The 25,116-nt window shown below is 41.3% G+C and overlaps 1 protein-coding gene across 2 annotated transcripts in view; it reads right to left on the bottom strand.

The window, feature by feature from the left end:
• Positions 1–10,931: 10,931 nt before the first annotated feature.
• edc4 (enhancer of mRNA decapping 4) overlaps positions 10,932–25,116 on the bottom strand; it is a 43,214-nt gene continuing 29,029 nt past the window's right edge. For both annotated transcript variants that reach the window (XM_074677640.1, XM_074677641.1), the window contains exons 27-30: positions 20,815–21,001; positions 20,099–20,318; positions 16,346–16,509; positions 10,932–13,087 (exon numbers count right to left, since the gene is read on the bottom strand). In XM_074677640.1, the coding sequence (XP_074533741.1) occupies positions 12,904–13,087; positions 16,346–16,509; positions 20,099–20,318; positions 20,815–21,001 (755 nt within the window). In that variant the 3' untranslated portion in view covers positions 10,932–12,903. The remainder of the gene's footprint in view (positions 13,088–16,345; positions 16,510–20,098; positions 20,319–20,814; positions 21,002–25,116) is intronic.

Here is a 25,116-nt window from a genome sequence, read left to right as displayed (position 1 = left end):
ATCTCCTTCTCAGTCCTCGTCCACCATCAGATGACCTCCAGCTGTGATGGACTTGGTTTAGTACCTTTTAAACAAAAATGTTCCTTGATCCTAATATTGAGAATGTGTCTCTGTCAGTGCAAACGTGCACTGACAGTGCAAATTTTTTTTTTTTTTTTTTTTTTCATTTTTCTAGTCAAAGCTATTTCAGGCTTTTGGAAACAGCTTTGACTGGCTTTGTCTCCACACTGAAAAAAGGAAACAGTTGGACCAACTTAAATTATTGCTTCAATTGGTCACACTTAAATAATTAAGTTTTTTGAAATGAAGTCAGTAAGATACACCAACACAATTGATGAAGTCACAATAAACTTAAAATTTGATTGTTCTTAAATCAACGTTTTGCATCAGTCCAACTTAAAGTTTTCAATTGTTTCAACTCAATAATTTGTAAAACCTCAAAGTTAAATCTGAAGGTGTTTTTATACTTCATTGCACTGTTAAAATGTGACAAGTTGAGCTTACTTAAAAGAATCTAGGAAAACAATTGCACTAAAAAGGTTAGTAAATATGACCAATAGTCTTAAGTTGATTTTAATTTATGTCTACTTGTAAAGTTTACTTTACAGCCTATTGAATTGACTCATTTCAAACCGTGAGTGAGGAGGGAATGCAGTGGATATTAGACCTTGCTGTACATTAAGATGTTAACCTGCCAAGAGCACAGGCTTTCTGTGCTCCACATGGCATAGACCTGCTGTCTGTGCCCTGTGGCATGGACCGTGTACCTTTAGTGTGTTTAATGTTTTATATATTAATAAATGAGGTGTGTTGATGGGCTAAAATTATGATCAGAGATGACAAACTGGGTTTTGTCTTCAGTTAAACTCAAATTACCATCACTAAGAGAGTATTTTAATTGGAGCCCTCACTGCCGTGGAGCACAGACAACCAGCCAGCTAGCGCAGTGGACCGCAGACAGCCAGCTAGTCCATGCCATGGAGCACCGACACACAGTCCCCATGTCGTATCTCAATGTGCATCAGGGTCTCATATCCACAGCGTTCCCATCTCACCCATGGTTTGTCCTTTTGGGTTTTGCAGATTATTGAGTTGAAACGACTACAAATTTTAAGTTGGATTGACTGTGTAAGTCTTCATTTCCACCACGGGTCTTTGTTCTACAATGGAAATGAATACAAACAAGAAACTATGTAGTAACTGGTAATGTTGTTCCAAGAACTAAATGTTCCAGGACTTTCTGGGTGACAAACACCCAGAATATACTGAGACCTGTTTGGATTACAGGCTCAGATTTAACCTTCATCAAACACAAGCATTCACTCGCTGACCAAGTCGAGATTTCAGGGGCTTGGTTTCTCAGCAGTCGTCTTGTTTTTGCTCCAGCTTTAGTTTAAAAAGATGAAACGTTTCCTCTCTTGTGATCACATCGTTTCAGCTGTGTCACAGTAATATCTTACCCCAGGAGAAGTCTTTAGTCCTTTAAAAAAAAACATCCTGGAAAAGAAGCAGCTCTGCTTTGATTTGAAACACGTGACACATGACTCCCGCTATCGGATTGATCAATATTTGTGAGTCTGTGATGAAAAAGCTGAAGAGAGGACAGGGAGAGGAGAAGAAAAAGTTGCGAGGGAATGATGAAAGCAGCAGAAGCGGAGCGAGATGAGAGATTGGGAAAGTTTAAAATAGTAAAGTAGAGGTTGAAATGACCGCAGACGAACGAGGAGTCAGGGAAAAACTGGGGGTCTGAGGAAAGGAGAGAGCGATGAAGGAAGTAACTGAGGATAAAAAGGCAGTGGTGTGATGGAGGCTGCTGTGTGAGCTCAGTGACAGACTCAGAGACTGTAATCAGAGTGAATGTGATGGTTGGGGAGAGGGGAGCACAGGACATGTATCACATCTTATTTTTAATGAGGAATCTTCCAAATCACGGGTCCTCACTTCAGTTTTAGAAACAAAACTGAGAAAAAACACACAGCAGTGAAACTAAGACCAGAGAGGAAGGTTAGAGCATGTTTCCGCTCTAACACACTTTAGGTTTTATGTTTTTGTACGTTTAAGAGTTTGTATTTGTATAGACACAGTTTCACTACAGAGGCCTTTAATGAAAACGTCACAGTCTTAGTTTTTGTGATGTGTCCTTAAACTTTCTGCTCCATCCTTCTCTTGGAATATTCAGTGTTTTTACAAAGACGTGCTGTGATCAGAGGCCCTGTGAGAGCTTTATAAGTGATCCTGAAACAGCCTCACTTTTTTGTTTGTGCCTGTTCATAATTCATTATTAAAGATAATATTATTAGCACCAAAACGGGTTATTTCTAAATGATATTCCTCAGAATCTGTGGAGAGATCTGTGTTTTTCTCTGCTGAAACCAATTTCTGTGATTAATTTTGTAGTGATGGTGGACAGAAAAGGACAGAAGAGCAGAAGAAAGATAAACAGGAGAGAGATAGAGCACAAGCTAAACGCAGGTTGAGCTGTTTTTTATAATGTTCATTGCAGCTGTTGTATTTGTGATGTGTCATGATCAAAAGATGCAGCTCTAAGAGTCGATGCTTTGTAGTGAATCAGAAGAGTTGACTCCCACCTTTTCCTCTCCTGGCTCAGCTCTGGTCATGGCAGAGCTTTGTTCTGATTGGCAGGATGGCAGCCAATCACATGTGAGGGTATAGGTGTTAGCTAAGAAGTGACGACATGGACCTGTCCTTCCAGCCATCGTTATTGGGAACGTAAGATCTATCTCCAATGAGATGGACAAGCTAGCTGTGCTAACCCGGCAACATAGGGAATAGCAGAGGGCAGAGTAGCATCATGCTATTCACAGACATGGCTAACAGAGCTAGCATAAGACAGCAACGCCACATTGGAGGAGCTTCGCCTGCTGTGAGCAGACAGGATCCAGGACACAGAGACTGAACAGACTACTGGGGAGGCTCAGTCCTGGACCCTGTGGAGGTGGAGGCTGGCTGAACTGGACAATGATGGACAAGCTGTCATCATCTATTTTCTTATGGACCTTTTTGCACTTTCTATACACTTTCTTACTTTTCTTTTCTTGATTGCTGCAGTGACTGAATTTCCCCTTAGGGATAAATTTTCTATTCTATTCTATGTGATTCTATTCTATAGGATCATGCCATTACGTGATAGTGAAGTATGTTTACATGCAGCTTAAGAAATCAGACTATGAACTTAGTACTAGATCAGACTGATAAGAGTCATGTAAACACTTTAATCTGACTGAAAACAGACTGAGCAAAGCTCAATCAACAAATATACAATGTGATTGCTATCGAACTGGGGGCGGATTAAGCAGGACTCAGCAGGTCTTGGTACGTTTCGGTGTTAAGGATGAGCAAATTCCTCCTGGAAGAGGAAGTAAATGACCACAATAAATACACTACACTCCAACACAAACACCTTGTAATGTATTTAACAGGCAAAGTATGTAAGAAACACTAAGAGCTACAGCTGCATCCATCTCAGCCATCATACTTAGAATTTTGTTTCCTCTTCAGGTGAATGGAAACTAGTTTCACTTATCAAAAAGGACACAGCGCCACCTATTGAAGCGGAGGGAGACATTCTCAGTTAGTAGTCCAACTCTCTTTTTTGCATTGTTTCCATTCAAAATAAGTCTGATTGAAATACTAAAAGTAGGAAGGCATGCTTTTTCAATAGACCAAATGCAAAAAAGTTAATAGATCATGTTTAATATTGCTTTGTTTGCCTTTTTACAATATTTTTTTGTGCATTGATGAATCTATTTTCCATCGCTTTCCATGGTACCGACCAAAGAGTAGTCTTCTAATGCTCCAGCAGGCTGCACTGCTACGGCTTTCCATTTATTACACTGGGGAACACAGTTTTTATTGTGTTAAGTCTGACTTACTAACTAATTTTTGGGTGTGGAATCCAAAACTGATCTCAGTTTTTCTCTATCATGTCAAGTTTTTGAACTACAGGATCCTGTTTTTTTTTGTTTGTTTGTTTTTAATATATGAAAAATACTTAACAGCCAGTAGAATAAATCTGAATTAATTGTTTTACTGGAACTAAAAATATGTAACAACATAAAGTTTGGTTTGAAATAAAAGGTTTGCTAAACGTTACCTGATTGAGATTTTCTCCTTTTTGCATTCAAATTTAAAAAATCCAACCAAAAGGTCTGCTTGAATCATTGTCCTGATGTCATTTTATGCATCAAAGTTTCGGATTTAACATTTAGAAGAGAAATCAGAATATTGAGATATAGATCATGTACTGAGATATAGCCTACAAATAGTGAGATATTGGATTTTGGCCGTACCGGGCAGCCCTAGTACTATTTGATTTTACATGAATCGGTACTCAGTATTACAGGCAGAATTCAGTCAGCACCTATTAAAGTACCAAATTTGGTACCTATCCCTAGTCTTACTACAGCTAATCAGTGGAATTTATCTTATCTGGAGGGTAGGCTGTGGAGAATAAACTTGATGTGCGAGAAAATAACTGATCGTGATTTTGGAATCAGCATGCCAATTTTAGTTTTTATCAGCATATAAATCTAACTCAGCAGAATTTGTTTTTCAAACTGTTCCCCAGTGTCATGGACTGAAAGAGCAGCAACATTAACCAGGACTTAATAAAAGACAAATATCAACAGTATTTTCCTAATAAATCTCCAGTTTTCCCAAATAACATGAGGCTGAATATATTTCATAACTCTGTTTGGTTGTTTTATTTAGTTATTTTTTAACAGGCTGAAAAGATTGTAAAACCTGGCTCATTTTTATAAAACTCAGGGGATCTGGAAACAAAAAAAAGAAGTTGAAGGACAAAATTTCATAGTGTTCCTTTTAAACTGATTAAAAATAAATAAATAAATAAATAGATAAATAAATAAATGAATAAATAATAAAAAAAAATGGGTAGGCCTGGGACCGTTGGGCCCACTCATAACAGCGCTCCTGCTACAAATTGAGTTTACAAAGTTTGACTGTTGTCACCTTTCAAACAATGGCTCTATGTAACTACAAATACACACATTATGTTGTTGCTTTGAATTCTGGGAAAAGTTGTCCTGATCAAATAAAAGTTGAGTTAAAAAGAAAATCTGCTCTCCAATAACAAACTTACTCTTTTACTACAGCGGGTGATGATGTTCATGGGAAATGGAGTCTTTATCGGGGATCAACACCACACAGATCGTCCTCTTGAATACGACACAGTCTATGTCTCTAACATACAAAGAAGAGTGTGAGGTGTTTTTTCTTCTCACACATGTTGGGGAAATAACAAAGAGAGTTTGATGTGAATAAAACAATCAGCTTGTATTTCCATAACGTGCTTTTCCTCCCTCTATGTGTCACTGATGTGACGGCCCTGAGGGACAGGAGTGGTTGAACATGGAGGATGACAGACAGCAGCAGAGGAGCGATCCCCGGTCAGCATCAGATGTGAAACCAAACAGTATCTCAGGAGACTCTGCCTGGCAGAGTAGAGGGACAGATGTGATTCATTCATCATTTATCCCCATCGGTCCATCGGTGGGACTGTTTTTTTCTTTCTCTCCTCCCATGGGACCTCTAATCCCATCCTAGCCTTCGTCTTCCTCACCGCTCTGACAGCAGCAGCAGCACAGATGAAGATCAATGATGATACAGATTCTGCTGCTGAGGCTGAAATGTGCTCTGCAGTGAGAGCTGGATTAGCTGCAGATATCAAATCTTAGTGTAATTCTCTAAGTGTTAATCTCAGGTCTGTATACACTTCCTGTTCAGCTCACAGGTCAATAGGGAGGAGAGTGTGTCCAGAGGAGAGCGCTGAGCTGATGAAGTCAGAGTGATGGAGATAGGGGTTTTATTGATTTGAGCCTGAGGGACTCAAACCTTGACCCCTGCAGCATTGATCAAAAACATTCATTTAACAAACGTCACTATCATGTCCATCAGTGTTTGACAGCCAAGCATAGACATACTAGAACATTCCCCTTCACAGTGGAGCCCTAAACTTCAGAGAGTAGTACCGTGAAGACGCACCAGTCCTTTATATCTAAGGGTGGTTTTTCATGGATGCCAAGGGAAACTTGGCTTCCCCAATAAAATATTGTGAGACAGAAAATAATGTAAATAAGCTTCACCACAATGTAAGTTTAATGGTTTTATCCTTGTTGTCAAAACACCACACCAGCGTACCTCTGCTTTGGCAGAGCCAGGGGAGTAAAGTCTGTCCATCACTCATTGTCTATCACACTTTGTGTCCAATGCTCTCTGCCCTGTCTGTCAGTTCAGAGTTTTACTCTAATATGCATTATGATACTCAGGTCACAATAATATCACCATATCCCAATATTGTGATATTTAGGGATGGGTTCCTTTCATATCTGAAACGATATGGTACCGATGTCTGGTACCTGGCATTCAGTACAGGTACTCAGCGGTACCAATTTTTGGTACATTTTTGTGTTTATGTGGTGAAAGAAATCAATTTGTTTAATCATAAAATATAAATTTCTTTCAATTTTTACATATTTATTCTTAAAGATATAACCTTGCAATGCCGTTTCCATGTCCAGCATGAAAAATTTATCTTCCACTCCCTCAGTCACAAAGATGCATTCAGGTACCTAAACATGGTACCTTTTGATTTTAAGTGAATCGGTACCAGGTACTTTTGACAGAATTCGGTCAGTACCTATAAAAGTACCTAATTCGGTACCCATCCATAGTGATGTTCTACAAAGTTAACCATTTGATTTAAAACAGCTTTTTCTACTTCATTGTGATGCAGTGTTTCATACATACACACAACTTGAAAACATAAAGTAAATCAAGTTTTTCACTTCAACTACTGTGACATTAAACTAATGTTGGAAAAAATAAGACATGCACCGATTGATAAATGTCACTTGAAGTAACCAATGTTACTCATAAAAAAATCTAGGAATACACTAAACATGACTATGACTATTACGTTATCAGTCTACAACACTGTAAAAAATTAACTTCAAATGATTTAAAACTTACTTACTCAGAACAGAGAGATGATGTTTATGGCATCAAAACCCACATAATCAAGTTTAGGAATAAAATATTTTGAATATACTTTGAGATTATATTTGTTATACAGTTTATGGGCAACATCCAGTGGAGTAGCACCATCTACCATAAGGGAAGTTCAGAAGACGTTGTGTACTTCCAACTCGCCCAAAATATAAATTTGTATTTCAACAAAAATGATGATATTAAGAATTGAGACACTGATATTTTATCACAGGTCAAAGTATCGCAATATTTTACCATATTAATTTTTTTTTGCACTTCTATCATTTCATGGTCCATGTATCATTAGAAACACTTGAGGGAGGACAGATCAAACTTGGGATCCAACCAATCACAAACAAACCCATAAAACACCCACTCTATGCAACTGTCCCACTGTGACAAACTAGCCCACACAACGACGTACCTAGCAAGTAAGAAGATGAATCGTTACTCAGGGCCTTGAGTGTCTAATAAAAAATGACTTCACAAAACTTCCTTTTGAGGACCAACTTAAAGCCAAACAGGGAGGTGAGCCGACTCCAATGCTCTGTTTAACTCAGGGGAGAGCTGAGGGAAATCACAAAAGCAATGAAAAAAGTTTTTCTTTAATATCTAAATATTGTCGTACTTGTATGATCACCATTATGTTTTAGCATGCTGCTGTAATGAAGCTACAATACGTTTACCAGCTGTGTTTGGGCTTTCTCCAACTCAGCACAGACTGCTGTGTGCCATAGCCACAGATAGCGCAGCCTGGAGCAGACCCCACAGCTCTGCCTCTCACAAACACTGACCTCTTTTTTTAACACATACACTGAAATTGATTAGAGGTCTGTTAAAAAATGGCAATGCACCAGTCATCTGATAATAACAGTTAAACACTTCATCAAATTCAGTGTTGGGCTTCCTCAGTGATTTTCATCACAGGCCGCCACTGTTTATATCTGACATTACAGAGCACCCAGAAAGTTTTCACAGCGCTTCACTTTTTCCATGTTATGTTGAAGCCTCTTTCCAAAATGATATTTATTCTTTTATTTCTCATAAGTCTATTCCACAACAGCCCATAATGACAAGGTGAAAATTATTGCAAATTTATTGCATATAAGTTTTCACAGCCTTTGCCTCAACACTCAAACTGAGCTCAGGTTCATCCTGTTCCACTGATCCTCCTTGAGATGTTCCTCAATGACCGTGGGAACATCTGTGGTAAATTTAGTTGATTGGACATGATGTGGAAAAGCACACACCTGTCTATATAAGGTCCCACAAGCCCCACCAACCAAGCATGAAGTCAAAAGACCTGACTGTAGACGGGGGCACAGGTGTGCCTCCAGGCACAATTCTGGGGAAGGGTCCAGAAACATTTCTGCTGCTTTGAAGGTCCCAATGAGCCCAAAGACCTCCATCATCTGTAAATGGAAGAAGTTCAGAACCACCAGGACTCTTCCTAAAGCTGCCCCCCCATCTAAACAGAAAATGGTCTTAGGCCATGTCCACACATAGCCGGGTATTTGGGAAACCTCATATATTTGTATATGTTTACGCCTGTCGTCCACAGTAAACCACAGCTTTACGTCACTAAAAACGATGTTTTCTGAAAACTTCAACCAAAGTGAAGATTTTGGAAAACTCCAGTGTCATGGTTTCATGTATACACAGGTAAACAGAGTTTTCGGTTCTCAAGCGTCACAGCTGAATGACAGGGGCTCATTCTGATTGGCTGACACAGGTTTTTACATCTGGTAAATACTTTCAAATATGGGTTTGGCGTGTTTGCCCGCTTTGCATGGACGAAGGTTTTCTTAAAAAAAGAACAAGGGGGGATATTTGATTTGATTTGATTTGAAAATATCTGGCCACGTGTGGACATGACCTTGGTCAGGGAGGGGACCAAGAACCCCATAGTTATTCTGTCAGAGCTCCAGCAGTCCTCTCAGTAAAAGGCACATGGCAGCCTGTCTGGAGTTTGAAAAAAAAAAAAGAAGCCCTTGAAGGACTCAAAGACCATGATAGAGAAAAGTCTCCGCTCTGATGAGACAAATATTGAAGTCTTTGGAGAGAACGCCGGGCGTCATGTTTGAAACCAAGCACAGCTCATCACCTGGACCATACTATCCTTACAGTGAAGCATGGTGGTGTCAGCATCATGCTGTGGGGATGTTTTTCAGCAGCAGGAACTGGAGACCAGTCAGGGTTAAGGGGACCTGCTCCAGAGCACTTTGGACCTCAGACTGGGGCAACGGCTCATCTTTCAGCAGGACAACGACCCTAAGACCACAGCTGAGATATCAGAGGAGTGGCTTCAGGACAAATGAGAGGCCCAGCCAGAGCTCAGACTTGAATCTGATTGAAACTCACTGAAGAGACCGAAGGCTGTGCACTGACGCTCCCCATCCAACCTGATGGAGGTGGAGAGGTGCAGCAGAGGAAACTGAAACCGTCCAAAGATAGCTGTGCCAAGCTTGAGGTATCAGATCCATAAAGATTTGTGGCTGTAACTGCTGTGAAAGGTGCATCAAAAAAGTACTAAGCAAAGGCTGTGACTACATCTGATGGCCTAGTTTTTTTTTTTTTAGTTTTAATAAATTTGCAAAAAACAAAAACCTTTTTTTTCATGTGGTGATGTGAGGAATGAGGCTGTGATGATTTATTCCTAATCCCTAAAGTGAACATCACTTTAAGGGCACACACCATCTTTTAGGGTCTGTCCTGAATGAGATAAAGTGCATCTCAAAGAGAGAAAGAGAGAAAACGCACCAAAACAAGTCTCCAACTAAGCCCGAGCATCCCCCGGAGTTCCCCACAGACTTTCCCCCAAAACGCTCCTGAAGTCACTCTCTCAGCAACTTTCCTGCCCGTCAGCTGACTTGAAGCAGGACTCATACATCTTTCACATTAAAGGTGTGCGCCGTGGTCTGCTCTCTTAAAGTCACAGGTTTGCTGATGGTGCAGAGTAAAAGAGAAAGCATGAAGGCAGTGCGCCTGGTGTTACGGTGTCCGGCTTCTTACGCACACTACAACCACGCTGTTTGCTGCACCAGCTTTTCGTCCACTGTTAGTGTAAAATGTCCTGGATCGGTACAGCACCAACACATGCTCTGCCGGGACCACGCTACGGGACAAGTGTGCACCAAGATGCAGCGGAAAGTCGAGCATGCACGATCCGGATATCGACGGATATGCGTAACTTTACGCACGATGACTTGATACGAGAGCCCCAAGACAGGTGAGCACAGAGGAAGTTTAACAGAAAGCAGGTGTACTTACTCAGCAGCAGAGCAACAGGCAAGAAGAGGAGGCAGGCGGAGTTCATCAGAGATGCCATCCTGGTCCGTCAAAGTCGTCGTCCTCTCCTCTTTAAGTTTTCAGGTCGCAGCAGAATCACGGCGTTGATCTTCAGCCCGCGCTGTCCCGCTCCGCGTGGGTCACAGTATTTCCTCCCGTCCCGTCCCGTCCCGTCCGGTCCTGTCCGCTCTGTTCGGCTGAGCATCCACTGTGAGAGGATCCACGGTGCGCTCATCCGCTCCGCAGAAGGGGGAGGGTGCTTCAGAGAGGAGGGGGAGGAGGAGGAAGAGGATGAGGAGAGTCCTCGATGAGATGAGCCGGACTGGGTGGATTTTTATAAATGTAACTGATCTTTATCTTTGAAGTGGGTTAGCGTTAGGATGTGAAAGCTATCACAGATAAAACATGTCTAAGGAGGAGACAAATCAGTTTCTTCATTTTTGTGATGGATGCTCTAACTCTCAGAAAATGTTGACGAGTTTGAGTCTGAAAAGCTAAAAAGTCACATTTTCAGCAGTTGATTTCTTCCTCCAAACTGTGATGAGGAGCAGAATGTGTAGATTATATCCCCTGAATCCCAATCTCCTCACACCTTTCACAAAATGAAGACAGTAAACTGAGGACGTCTTTTTTATTACAAGAGTAAAATAAACTGTAAAAGGTACAACAGAACCATCCAAGCAGAGGGAAAAAGAACACAATCCAGAGGAGATGATGTGGTTTACAAACTCGCCTCACAGCTCTCACTCAGCGAAGGACAAAGAAACCAGGGTGTGAAACTGAAGCGCAGAACATCCAAACATAAAACTGCTCTCTGCGGTTAATGAGCACTTAAACATCAGCACAAATCAGGTTTTTGCAAACACATGATGCAGATTACCCTTTGCTGTGTTTCAGATCCATCCAAAAAATAACCTCTGAAGGGCTTTAAATGCTTAGAGAAGTTAAAGAGAGGACAGCTATGGCTGGGTAGATACCAAAGTAAGATGTGTAGAGTACAATAAGGCACTTGCTAGCAAATCAAACTTTACAGATTCTAACAACAAGTCGAATGAACGGAACTTTTATTTTACAATCAGCAAATCAGTGCATCACCCTGCGATTTAACCACGACGTGAGGAAAATGAGCTGTACACAGAGCTATCATACACAGAGGGAGGAGGAGGAGGAGGAGGATCAAAGAGTGCATCTAAAACCTAAAGGCAGCTTTGCATGGTTGGTAGATCAGATGCTGTATGAGAAGGAATGACTTCTGAATTCAAATCCAAGCAGGATGAATCTCTGGCAGCTGAACTGCTGCCCCCTACAGGTTAACAGAGGTAACTGCACATTGAGTTAAACATTTTGGAATATCTGAACAAAAACAGCATAATCAGAAACAAGCGTCATGTGTTGAAACTAGTTTGACAAACCCTTTAAAGCAAGTATACAAGTCTTACAAATACTAAATGTCTGATAAAAAAGGGAACATACAAAAGAAAACACGAGGAGCCGTCTGCAGAATATACAGGACACACATCAGGGTGCAAAACTGAACTCAGACACCGAATGTTGCAGATTTCTTCCTTGAGAAAATATTTGCTGCGTTTCAAAACGTCATCTCTCCACTTTACTTATCTTATTCGTTTCATCCAGTAACAGTTCTGAATTAAAGGCCAAACAGGAAACGTGTAATGAGATGGGCTTTTTCTCCAACACAGGAAACAGATTCAATCAACTTTTTCATAAAAACAATTTCACCTGTTGATCCTTTTCAAAGCACAAGACAGATTTGGAGAATCTGGATAGGAAACCTATTAAGAGATAACTGCAACAGAACATGGCTTTGAATGTCAAGTGCCTTCAGCTTGTGAGGATTACCCCGGGTTGTTAAAACACACAAACGAAAAGACGGCGTAATCCCGACGGCAGCTGGATCTGAAGTTGGCCCTGGTGACGAGGAATTTAAATAAAAGTCAGTAATTTAAAAAAACAAAAGGTGTCCAAGCCGAGCTGTTTGCTCAGAGGCCGAGTTACGTGATGACATTTTGCAAAGTCTTCGTTTCGTCCACTTTCCTTCCCCCCTTCCATCCTCTCGCTCAGGGAAAACCCCGGCATCATCCTTCACCCTGTGTCTGAAAGTTTGTCGGCTCTGAAGAAGTCGAGCGGTGTTTGGTTAATGGAGCACGCGGCCGGACATTCTTTGGGCACATCGACCGAGAGAAAGGTGTGATGTGAGGAGGAGGAGGAGGAAAAGGGGTAGTGAGCAGGTTTCCAGGTAGCTGTTGTCTGTGATGCTGAATGAGTGACACCTAGAATGCCTCTAAAGAGTGAACTCAGGAATTCAAAACACTAAAACAAAACTTTGAACTGTCTAACTCGTTACTCCACCCGTGGTGAAGAAACGTGGGGGTAGAAAAAGCTGGATTCTCTGGAGCTGTATGATCTGGAGGGAGATTTCTTCTGGGGAAGTGGAAGGTATCGAACGGTCATTGAGGAACAAGCAGCACATCCCCATCATCCTTAGAAATGAGCGTGCTGAGGTTGGGCTGTTGCTTTCTTCTCTTCATTATAGTTCTCCAGCCCCGAAGCTGCTAAACGCGGGTCTTAGTGGTTCACCAGACCCTGCAGCATCATCATCAGGCGCCTGGCCCTCTTGCTGAGTGGGCTGTGGGGATCCTGCTGCATGAAGGAGAAGAGCTTCGGTCGGACCTGGGCCAGCACGATGGCCATGTGGTCTCGGGTCATGGGGTCTCCGTGGTCCAGATTCATCACTGCATCCTCCATGTAGCTGCACAGGGACACAGAGCAGCAGAACAATCAGTACATGAGACTTTACAGCAGGGGTGTTAAAACTCATTTTCATTAAGAGCCACGTCAGCATAATGGTTGCCCTCAGAGGGCCAGGTGTAACTGTCAGAGAATAAAAAATGTAGCAAAGTAGCTAAAACACAACTTCTGCTTCAAAAATGCTCCCTCTAAAAAAGACTGCATCGTGGGAATTTCTTTAGCCACAACACAGCTAGCTTTCTCTGCCGCGTTGTTTCTGGTTGTGGCTTTCTTGAACACATCCTGCAGCAATTGCAGTTTGCATTTTAAATCTTTCTCTATTTGTTGTTTTTCTTGAAGGCTCACTCTGGCAAACCTAGCTCCATGTTTGGTATCAAAATGCTGACGTAGATTGTACTCTGACAACCACCACAGCCTCACAACACAAAAGAAAAGACATTAGGCCTGGGCTGATAGTCAATCAATCAATTAATGGGACGATACATGAAATGAACCTCAATATATCGCCATGTGCATGTGTTTTTGTTTTCCTCGTCTTTAGCCTCCAAACAGGCTGAATGTCAAGAGGGTTCACTCTGTGCATCGCTCTCAGCACTAAGGAAGCACAGATGCCGATCCAGGTATCGGGTATTGGTGCATTGGTGCCCCTCAAAGCTGGATAGGGTATTGGTGGGAAAGGGCCAATCCCCGGTGCCGACCCAGGCAACCAGCTCTGGCCTAGGGATGGGTACTGAATTAGGTACTTTTTTAAGAACTGACTGAATTATGTCAAAAGTACCAGGAACTGATTCATGTAAAGTCAAAAGGTACCATGTTTAGGTACCTAAATGCATCCTTGTGACTGTGAGGGAGTGGAAGAGTAGGTGATTTTCCATGCTGGACATGAACACGGCATTGCAAAGTTATATACTGAAGAATAAATTTGTTGATAATTTTTTCAGTATAAGCACAAAAAGTACCAAATATTGGTACCGTTGAGTACCGGTATGCCAGGTACCGGGTATCGGTATTGTACTTTTTTTTTTTAACCAGCGTTCTTGGCTACTTGACTTGAAATCTTCTGATGCACTTTTTTTGTTTTTTGCTGCATTACTAGTGGACAGGGAATAAATGTTTACATTTGAAAATAAACTTCTGTACACACTAAAGCTTTGTTTTGCTTGAAAGCTTTTAAATGTTTTATAGTTTAGACAAATATTGACTTCAGTAATTTCATCTATTCATTTTTTCCTTTTGCCCAAAACATTACCAGTCTTATCCCACAGTATGGTATGCACTGGTACCGGATCAGTATCGGTATAGGTTGACACCTAAAGCCCAGGTATTGGAACCAGAAAAGTTGGATTGGTGCATCCATACTCTGCACCTGGCCATGTTTGTTTCATAGCAGAATGAACAGAGTGAGCCCTCCTGTCAGTCATCCAAAATCTTAGTCTCCAGGGGAGTTGGTACCACTGGCATCAGGCTAAACAGAGCAAACAGAGTGCAGCAAGTGAGCCTTGTGAGGTCGTCAGGGGCAACGCGTGTTAACGTAGAAGATACTTGGAGGAAAAAACAAGACTGTTATGTGAAATCCCCCAGAGTAGAAATGGGCTGATGAAGACTCATGGATAAGGAGAAACGTCTTCACAAATTTGCAAAAGAAATGCTGCACTCTAACAGTTTTGAAGTACAATTTTTGACTGAGAGCCCATTTTGATTTTACTGTTTTCTCTTTGAAAGTTATTGACATTCCAATTACAATAGTAAATAAATACTCATGGGAAATAAAAGAATATTGCATTTGAAGGGTATACTGGGATATTATGATATATGGTCATTATATCACTGGTTAATTTGGTCTAAAATAACATTGTCAATAATATTGTTTATCATCATTAATTGTTGGACAATACATCGTCCAGCAGAATTTGTTATCAGCCCAGGCCTAAAAGACATACAGGTTTTTCACCTTGACGCACAAACATTGGTCTTCCCATCTTTTCTGAAACAGCTTTTCATCTGCATCAACTTTTCTCCTCCTGGACATTTTGGGATCATTGTTTTATTTCTCAATTCCACTAATTCGGAAAATGGTGCTGATGTGAAAACACTGCAGTCTGGTGGTGGGATGCCATCACTTTGTGGATAACAATCAGTCGGTATTATGGGAAACGTAGTTTATGGTCAATGCATACGATTGACTTATTTATTGTAAGACAATTAGACTTTTCAAGATCTCATGGGCCACATGAAATGGTGTGGCAGCCTACGGGCCTTGAGTTTGACATGTCTTTTACAGGAATGGAGAGGCTTAGCAGAGTTTAGGAGCAGCTTGAGTTAAAATAAAATCAGGATTGTGTTGAATAATGAGCATGAGAGGCCGGGGTCAGGTTTCCTTCTGTCCCATGAACCCCACAGCCCAACGTCGATGAATCTGTGCCCTGATTGTGCCTCAGACAGAGCTCCACCCTCCTGCTCTGCGCTCTCACTCCAGATGGCACAGAGCTGCAAAAGACGAGGGGGGAGGCATCAGCAGTAGAAAGCAGCTGCAATGGAAACGCAGAGGCAGGTGATCTGACACAACGTGGTGCTGCTCAGGGACGAAGATGAAGAGAGGGGAGAAAGAAACAAGAGGAGACGTTTTCACTGAGAAAGAAAGAAACAAAGAGGACTCCAGGAGTGAAAGACATCCACAGAGATAGAGACCAGGAATGTTATTCACAAAATTAACCGCTGGGAACAGCCACGTCGCAGCGCTACAGACGGAGCAGGGTGACGGGGTCAGCAGTTTAGCACCAACGCAGCGCTCAGGAGACCAGGAGTAATGGACTTACAATGCTTACGAGGTATGAGGGAGAAGGAGTGAAGCCAAAAGTGGCTTAACAACCAATCGAGGGTTGTACGGACGCCAGCCTCTGCAGAACAGACGGTATGTGAGCCGTTAAAACATGCTCACCGTCATCTCTCTGTGAGGAAGTGAAACCAGCACACTCAGGGGAGATGAAGTTACTTGTTACTGTGCCAGACACTGTCTTCAGCTCTGAGTGCACACATCTCAGGTGAAGGGGGATAAAAAGGGTTTTACAGAGGTTTAATGATCTGATGAAAAGGGAGCAGAGTGAACACAGGAAGTTGGTTTATGAAATCCATCAAATACCTGTCAATAACATCAGTTTAAGATCTTCACTTTAGGATGGAAACGTGTGAATACTGTACCAAATTATTTGTGTGGCTTTAACAATTAAGGCAGATCTTGTAGTGTGAGCAGAGTCCTCACCTGATTTTGAGTTCAGAGCGGGTGGTGAGGTTGGAGGAGAGCTGCTGGATGAGTGACAGCAGCACAGGCTGGCTCAGAGGACAGGGGTGCTGCCCAAACACCTGCTGGGAGTCGATGGTCTCACATACATAAAGGACCAGGTTCAGATCCGTCGCTGACAGAGCCTGAGGAGGAGAAGAAGCAGAGACAGCAGGGTGGTGTTGGGATCAAAACACATAAATGAAAATCCCTCTGTCACTGTGCCCTTAAGCAATAAACTCAGTCTGTAATTATTCCCACAGGAATACCATGGGCATGTGAACACGGTGTGATCTTTTTGGTTTTGAGAGGGGAGTGAATGTGAAAACAATCTAATCCTTTAAAAAACAAAGTTCAACATTTACTGTAAAACTACGGATACCCAATCTAACCCATCCTTTGGTATCAGCCAACACTGATCTAATCCAAATCTGATACCTGTTTTCACTCAACGCTCTCTATTTTTGAGGATGAGACTGAAAATTATGTTTTGGCAACTTCAGACTTCTCTTGTTCTGACTTTTTTTCATCATTTGAGAAACAAAAAATTGAAATTCTGGGACTAAGGTCAGGGATCGACGCTGTCAAGACTCAAAGCAAAACCAATCAAATGGCGTCTGGTTTAGTGAACAGTTTGTGGTGGGGAAATGTACAAAGGTAAGGAAGAGTATTGCTGCCACACCGGACAAAAAAACAAAAAAAACAACATCTCATCAGTATTCATGTTATAACATTATACACGTTTGTTACAACGTGCTACTAAATTAGGTCTGTCACGATAATCACTAAATCGATTAACCGAACGGTAAATAAAAACGTCCTCGGTAAGTTTGCCAGCCTCGATAAACTGACACGTGCATGCATGTTTGTTTTCCTCCTCTCTTTCCACCAAAGAGGCTGAATGAGATGGCTCACTACGTCTATCTTTCCTAACATCGGGGTGCATAAGTTCCAAAGCGGATTTAGCGAATTTATAGCGAAGTGAGCATCTGTCAAAAATGCGATCTTTGGCATCTTTGGAGGCTGGCACTCCTCTGAGGGGTAAGGAGGAAACACACGCTAATATGAGTGATGGCACGCAAGATACGGTTCATAAGCCGCCTGCCACAGTCCCAGTGTGGGAATATTTTGTTTTTTATCAGAATGAACAAAGTGTGAGCTCATGAACACCAACGAGCTGAAATGTCGCATTTGTTTGAAAATAGTGGCGACGAAGAAGAAGAAGAAGGGGAGGTGCAGCGCAGCCTTGTTCTTTGACAATCCGCTCTTACTGAGGCTTTTGGTCGGCAAAGTAAATAGAAATAAAAGCGCCAAATGGTGGGCGCTAAAAGACAGCTACATTGGCAAAGAAATGCAGCCCTTCAATACGGTTGAAAGCCAGAAATGTTCAAAATGTTTGACAGACAGTACGGATTGACTGGGAAAAAGTACATGTTACAAACAATTCAGGAACTGTATAAACTCCCTTTTATTTAGGCTATAGTTTTTATTGTTGTTTTTTTGGGGAGTTTTGTTTTTTCTTAAGGAGACAGGGTCTATGTTTTATTGTTTTTGATTAGTATTAATTATTTTCATTGACATGTATTTTTTTCTAAAAGAGAGTCCATTTCATTTTCATTGTATTTTTTTCTCTTGCTTGTTTGTTAAATTTATTATATATATTTTTTAATTTATTTAAAAGATCCTGACCTTTGAATTATATTAAATACTCTTAAGAAATTAAAGTTTCTTGCTTTTGATATGGTGTACTCACTTTATTATCCCATTTATCACAATTACATCAATGAAAAAATAAATCAAAATAATACTGACAATAATATCGTCTATCAGCAATAATATTTTGAAAAATTATCGTCCAGCAAAATTTGTTATAGTGACAGGCGTATACTAAATGATCTCAAAATAAAGTGTTATGAGCTACCACTAAACCTATAATGCTGATTTGATTGAATTCTACTTCATGCTTGGGCTGGGACAGGGAGATTCGCTGATACTGAGCACTGTGGATGCTGTAATGATGCATACACTAAGACAGATTTTGGAATGCATGGGGCTCTGCAGAAGTTTGAATAAGTCTGACCCTCTGAGGTAGTTTCATTAATCATCAAGCTGGAGGGGCACAGAGGGCTGAACCAGTCCAACGCCGCCAAAAACTGGTCTGGTGATAACCGTTGCCTATTTCTAAGGTAGAAGTTCACTGGGAGCTCAAAATATGAATGGACAATGGACCACAGCAACCAACAGCAACAGACGCTTCTGGCAGGTTAACTCTGTCTTCATTAACTGGCCCCCATGCAACCACTAACACACAAAGGTTCCTACATGGATATTTCCTGTTTTATTTAAAACACTATTCAGCAGCAGTGAAGAGTATTTGCTTTTTACTACATTACTGTCATAATTCAGTATCTTAAGGGGAAAATTCAGTTTCATGAAATAACGTAATATGGCAGTATTATATTATAACACGAAACTTGTCACTTCATAACGTACCATAATTTTTTTCTGGCGTTGCAGCAATGCACTTCCCTACAAAGGAGCTAAAAGATCATTGCAATTGTTTGTCCTGGTAGTGCATGGAAATCCTTTCAGATAAAAAATGAAAAATGCTTAATACACCTGTGGAGACCGTTCAGGTATCATTCATGAGTGGGAAACACTGAGAAGGAATCTTCTGTTCTCCATAGTCCTGTTTCCACCTAGCGGTTTAGTTTGGTTTAGGTCTCTAAATTACCGACCTGTACGGTCCCACTTTTGGCCCCCTTCTGCTGGGGTGCCAGTAGGGATGGGTACCTTTCACATTTGATACGGTACCAATACCCAGAACCTTGCAATTGGTACCGGTACTCAATGGTACCAATTTTGGGTACTTTTTTGTGTTCATGTAGTAAATTATATTTTTTTCAATCTAACATATTTATTATTTAATATAAAATCTTGCAATGCTGTGTTTATGTTCGGCATGGAAAACTGCCTACTCTTCCACTCATTCACTGTCAAAAGGATATATTTAGGTACCTAAACATGGAACCTTTTGATTTTATGTGAATTGTTACCTGGTACTTTTGACAGATCTGGCCCCATAAGGTGGAATCACAACACTGTAGTCAGTTGATTGGTGGAAAGAATTGTCTGTGTTGCACTTTTCTTTGTTGGATTTATTAGCAGGGTGCACTTGGCCATTACGTAGTTGAATGTATCGACCATCAGCATACAGCTTACACCTCGTCTACCAAGAAGGGTACGATTAGCAGTGGAAACACTAACAGGAACAGGTTTTACCGATCGAACCCGTACCAAACCAGAAAGAGATTCCCATCAAGCGGTCCATACTGGACCACTTGGTGGGAAGAGATATTATGAGACTAAACTAAAGAAGTCAGAGGGAGAACACACAATCTGCTGTTGAAAAGGTGGGAGAGATTTATTTTTCATTCATTGGTTTGGTCCCTCATGTAAAGATCTAACACGGTCTCTCTTGAGACAGTCTCATGAGGAATAGTTACATCTCTACCTTCTTCACTCCCTCTGTGCCTCTCAAACAATCCTGCTGTTTCTCTTGCTACAAATGTAGAATTGTAGATCTGTTTTTTTCCATGGACCTCAGGACTTATGATTTCAAAAAATAAACCTGTGATGTAGAATTTTAAGCATCAATATTTAATCATTTTCAGAGAGACAAGGTATCAACCCTGTGTGTGTGTGTGTGTGTGTTTGTGTGTGTGTGTGTATTACCTGCTGGAAAGCCTGGTTGAGCTGACCCTGCTGGAGGAGCTGCAGGATGTTTGCCTGCTGCGTCTGGTAGTCCAGGTGTGCTGTGGGGACGGGCGTGCCTGCTGCTGACCTCATGGCCTGCATGATGCTGGAGGTGACCACTGCCTGCTGCTCCTTCATGGCCAAGCTCACCTCTCCTTTGACGATCCGCTGCACGTGGCTCAGGATGGACTCCTGTAAACTGGAGGCAGAGGACGGAGGGGGGAAACATCTTTAACAGCTGCAGCACACAGCCTGACTAACAATCCACAGAAACACCTGGAGAGAAATCTCTCCTATAAGTGGATTTTACTCGACATATAGTGTATTTTTTAATCTCAGAGTAAAAATCTGTCCCTGTGCAGCCCAGCGTCGTCATTTCCTCCAAGGATTTTAAAGTTTCAGTTCACGGCTCCACCTCAGACCAATCTATAAACTCAAGGGGCCGAAGAATTAATTGCAGAGGGAACGAGAGACTCGATCAAATTTATGCTCTTACATTAGCCCCAGGATTAAGCTTTGCTTGTTTCTCCTCTCCAATCCATTATGCACCTGCTCGATAGATAGGGACTAAGGCCAAGGCTGCTGGCATGAGCATCTGCTGATACCCAGAGTTTAGTTCAAGCTATCTAAATTTAACATAAAGATATATGAGGTCAATGATAAAAAAGGTGTTATATTAGAGCTAAGACACGTACTTTCCCACCATCATCTGGATTTGGTGCTGAACCTCTGCTCGGACGTTAGCCGTGATGGTGCTGCTCAGCTTATCTGTGGAGCTTTGGAAGCCGTCGATCATCTGCTGCAGCTGGGCCACGATGGGGTCTCGTGTGTCCAGCTCTCTCTGCTTTCTGCTCTTCATGTGGCTCTCCAGCTGCTGGATATCTGAAAGATAGACAGCAACAAATTATAAAATGTTTCTCTCAAACACGTGTGTGCTCCCAATAAAAAAAATAAGCTCAAAACTTCATCAAGCGGTGAAAATGTCACTCAGTGAAACTGGAGAGGCTGTCATGAAAAAAGAGGGTCAGCACTGTAACTTTCTGCTTCTGTTCTTTCTGTATCTCTCTGCACTTACAGAGGCTTTGTGAAGCAGCTAAGAACACAAGGCAGTTATTAATTTCTAGCTTTTATCATAACAACATGCACACTAGTGTTACTTTGGAAAAAAAAGAAAAGAAAGAAAACAAAGCAGAGCAAGAGATGATTTCATGAGTGATGAAAATCTAACTTTTTTTAAGTTTGTATTTTTGATAACAAGTGAAATATATGGAAACTAGACCAGAACAATGTATTTTATACAATAGTCTTGTCCTGCCTGCGCAATCTCTTCATCTATTTCCTTGTATTTATCCATTTATATTCAAAACTACCACTCCAGTACTATAATCAAACTCAAACCGCTTCTCAACTCAACTCAACTTTTTTTTATAAAGGACTTTAAAACAACCACAGCTGAAACAGAGTGCTGTACATAAAAGTAGAGCAGGAATAAATAAGTAAATAAAATAAAATAATCAAACAAAGGTGCACGTAGTAAAATAATTGTTACATTGTTCTTAAAATAATTGTAAACAATGAAACAATTAATTAAAACTAAAAAAAAGAAAATACATATAACACTGAAGCATGAGCAGAGTCTCAGGCTGGGTCAAAAGCCAAAGAATAAAAATGGGTTTTAAGACTTTTTTGCCTTATTTGGAGGGAGAGCTCTTTCCACAATTTGGGTGCAGCAACTGAAAAAGCTGTGTCCCCTCTGAGCTTACGCTTTGACCTCTGTACCTCAAGGAGCAGCAGATCAGCTGACCTGAGGCACCGAGAAGGAGCGTGGGGATGGAGGAGCTCAGAGAGGTACAACGAGGCCAGACCATTTAAAGATTTTAAAACAAATAAAATAATCTTAAAATGGACTCTAAAATGCACAGGCAGCTAGTGGAGGGAGGCCAGGATGGGAGTGATGTGCTCTATCTTGCTCCAGTTAGAAGCCGAGTGGCTGCGTTTTGCACCAACTGGAGACATGCAAGGGAGCCCTGACTGACTTCCAGTTAAACTGCGTTACAGCAATCCAGCCATGGATTACTGTTTGAAAGTGCTGCTGTGCAAGAAAAGGCTTCACCTTTTCGAGCTGCCTAATGGGAAAACAGCTGGACTTCACCACTGAGCTAATCTGCCGATCCAGTTTAAAATCACTGTCCATCTTAAAACCCAAGTTTGGCTTTGAATAATCTGCTATTTAAGTCAGTGTAATACTCCATGTTAATATCTGTATCAATAGTCAAAAGTCACTGATAACCACCGTCTTTCTATAGGGGGATACTATATGTAATCATAGAGCTGCGCCTGCATCTTGACCGCAGAAGCAGCCTTCAGCCACATTCAGTCAGTCAAGTTAGTGTTATTTGAACACCAAATTCAGCCTGTTAGCAGCATCAAAATGTACAGATGTTCTGTGGTCAGTTGTCAGAAATTAAACCATACAACAGAGGAAACGTTTATCAAGTTTGGACGGTTACAGAGCAACCAGTGTTTTGGAGTAAAGAGAGACCGTGCTAACTGGAGACCTTCAGCCGAACATGTCAGTGATTGTCAGCTGTCAGTCAGCAGTTAGCAGGGTCACACTTTACACGGGAACACCAGAGGCGTCTGTGGCTGAGAGTTATTAAATGTGTGTCTGTATCAGCCTCTTTTAACCAGGTCTGATTGTAAATAAGCCTCATTAACCAATGAAACTCTGAATCCAGTTTTAACTTTGTGGAGTTCATGAAAAAGCTGGTTTGGAGCAGAGGTTCTGACCAAATATGGCTATTGTAACTTTTTTACATTGGCATGGATAAGTCATCCATTTAACCGCCTTCAGCTCATTCAGAATGCTGCTGCTCGACTCCTCTCTGGCAAGAAAAAGCGCAACCACATTACACCAGTTTTAGCGTCCCTTCACTGGCTTCCGATCCGCTTTCGCATCAATTTTGAAATTCTTTTAATCTCTTTAAAAGACCTCAATGGTCTTGCCCCTCTGTGTCTGTCTGAAGCCCTACATCGCTACTCCCCAACCAGACCCCTAAGGTCTTCTAACCAACTGCTATTGGAGGTTCCCAAAACCAGACTTATAGTGGCTTGAAAAAGTATTCATACCCCTAGAACTTTTCCACATTTTGTCACCTTCTGACCACAAACATAAATATATTTTGTTGGCATTTTATGTGAAAGATCAACACAAAGTGGCACACAATTGTGAAGTAAAAGGAAAATTATACATGACTTTCAAATTTTTTTACAAATAAAAAACTGAAAAATGTGGCGTGCAAAAGTATTCAGCCCCCCTGTGTCAATATTTGGTGGAACCACCTCTCGCTGCAATTACAGCTGCAAGTCTTTTGGGGTATGTCTCTACCAGCTTTGCACATCTAGAGACTGGAATTTTTGCCCATTCTTCTTTGCAGAACAGCTCAAGCTCAGTAAAATTAGATGGAGAGCGTTTGTGAAGAGCGGTTTTCAGACCTTGCCACAGATTCTGGACTTTGACTGGGCCATTCTAACACATGAATATGTTTTGTTTTAAACCATTATATTGTAGCTCTGGCTTTATGTTCGGGGTCGTTGTCCTGCTGGAAGGTGAACCTCTGCCCCATTTTCAAGTCTTTTGCTGATTCCAACAGGTTTTCTTCCAAGATTGCCCTGTATTTGGCTCCATCCATCTTCCCATCAACTCTGACCATCTTCCCTGTCCCTGCTGAAGAAAAGCAGCCCCACAACATGATGCTGCCACCACCATGTTTGACAGTGGAGATGGTGTGTTCAGAGTGATGTGCAGTGTTAGTTTTCCGCCACACATAACGTTTTGCATTTAGGCCAAAAAGTTCCACTTTCGTCTCATCTGACCAGAGCCCCCTTTTTCCACATGTTTGCTTTGTCCTCCACATGGCCTCTGGCAAACTGCAAACTAGACTTCTTGTGGCTTTTTTTTCAACAATGGCTTTCTTCTTGCCACTCTTCCATAAAAGCCAGATTTGTGAAGCATGAGCTGAGCTGTGGATCTCTGCAGCTCCTCCAGAGTTACCATGGGCGTCCTGGCTTCATCTCTGATCAGTGCTCTCCTTGTTCAGCATGTAAGTTTAGGTGGACGGCCATGTCTTGGTAGATTTGCAGTTGTACCATACTCTTTCCATTTCTTGATGATGGATTGAACAGTGCTCCGTGAGATGTTCAAAGCTTGGGAAATCTTTTTACAACCTAACCCTGCTTTAAACTTCTCCACAACTTTATCCCTGACCTGTTTGGTGTGTTCCATAGACTTCATGATGCTGTTTGCTGACCACTGTCTTCTTAATAAACCTCTGAGGGCGTCATACGACAGCTGTATTTATACTAAGGTTAGATTACACACAGGTGGACTCGATTTAATCATTAGGTCAACAGCTGATCGTTCAGCAATCATCAGGCAACTTCTGAAGGCAACTGGTTGCAATAAGAGAAAAGGGGGCTGAATACTTTTGCACGCCACATTTTTCAGTTTTTTATTTGTTAAAAAATTTACAAGTCATGTATAATTTTCATTTTACTTCACAATTGTGTGCCACTTTTTGTTGATCTTTCACATAAAATGCCAATAAAATATATTTATGTTTGTGGTCAGAACGGGACAAAATGTAGAAAAGTTCAAGGGGTATGAATACTTTTCAAGCCACTGTAAGTCGGGTGGTGACAGGGCCTTTGCAGCGGCTGCCTCTAGACTGTGAAACAGTCTCCCTATCCATATAAGAGCCTCCCAGACCATAGAGATTTTTAAATCTTCCTTAAAGGCCCACTTTTTCTCCCTGGTGTTTCATCAATGAGCTCTTACAAATCACAGGCACCTCAGTCTTTAGCTTCTATACTTTTACTGTTTTATTAAAGTGTTTTTCGATTTCTTATTGTTTTTACTGTTAAATTTATTTATTTCTATGTATTTGTGTACAGCACTTTGATTGACTGCTGTCTTCTTGAAGGTGCTTTATTAGTCA

This window comes from Halichoeres trimaculatus, unplaced genomic scaffold (assembly GCF_033239565.1).
Source record: "Halichoeres trimaculatus isolate MK-OKI-2021-1 unplaced genomic scaffold, fHalTri1.1 fHalTri1_scaffold_10, whole genome shotgun sequence".
NCBI classification, from domain to species: domain Eukaryota; kingdom Metazoa; phylum Chordata; class Actinopteri; order Labriformes; family Labridae; genus Halichoeres; species Halichoeres trimaculatus.
The sequence above is the reverse complement of the archived record's forward strand: the minus strand, read 5'-3'. Positions and strand labels throughout refer to the sequence as shown.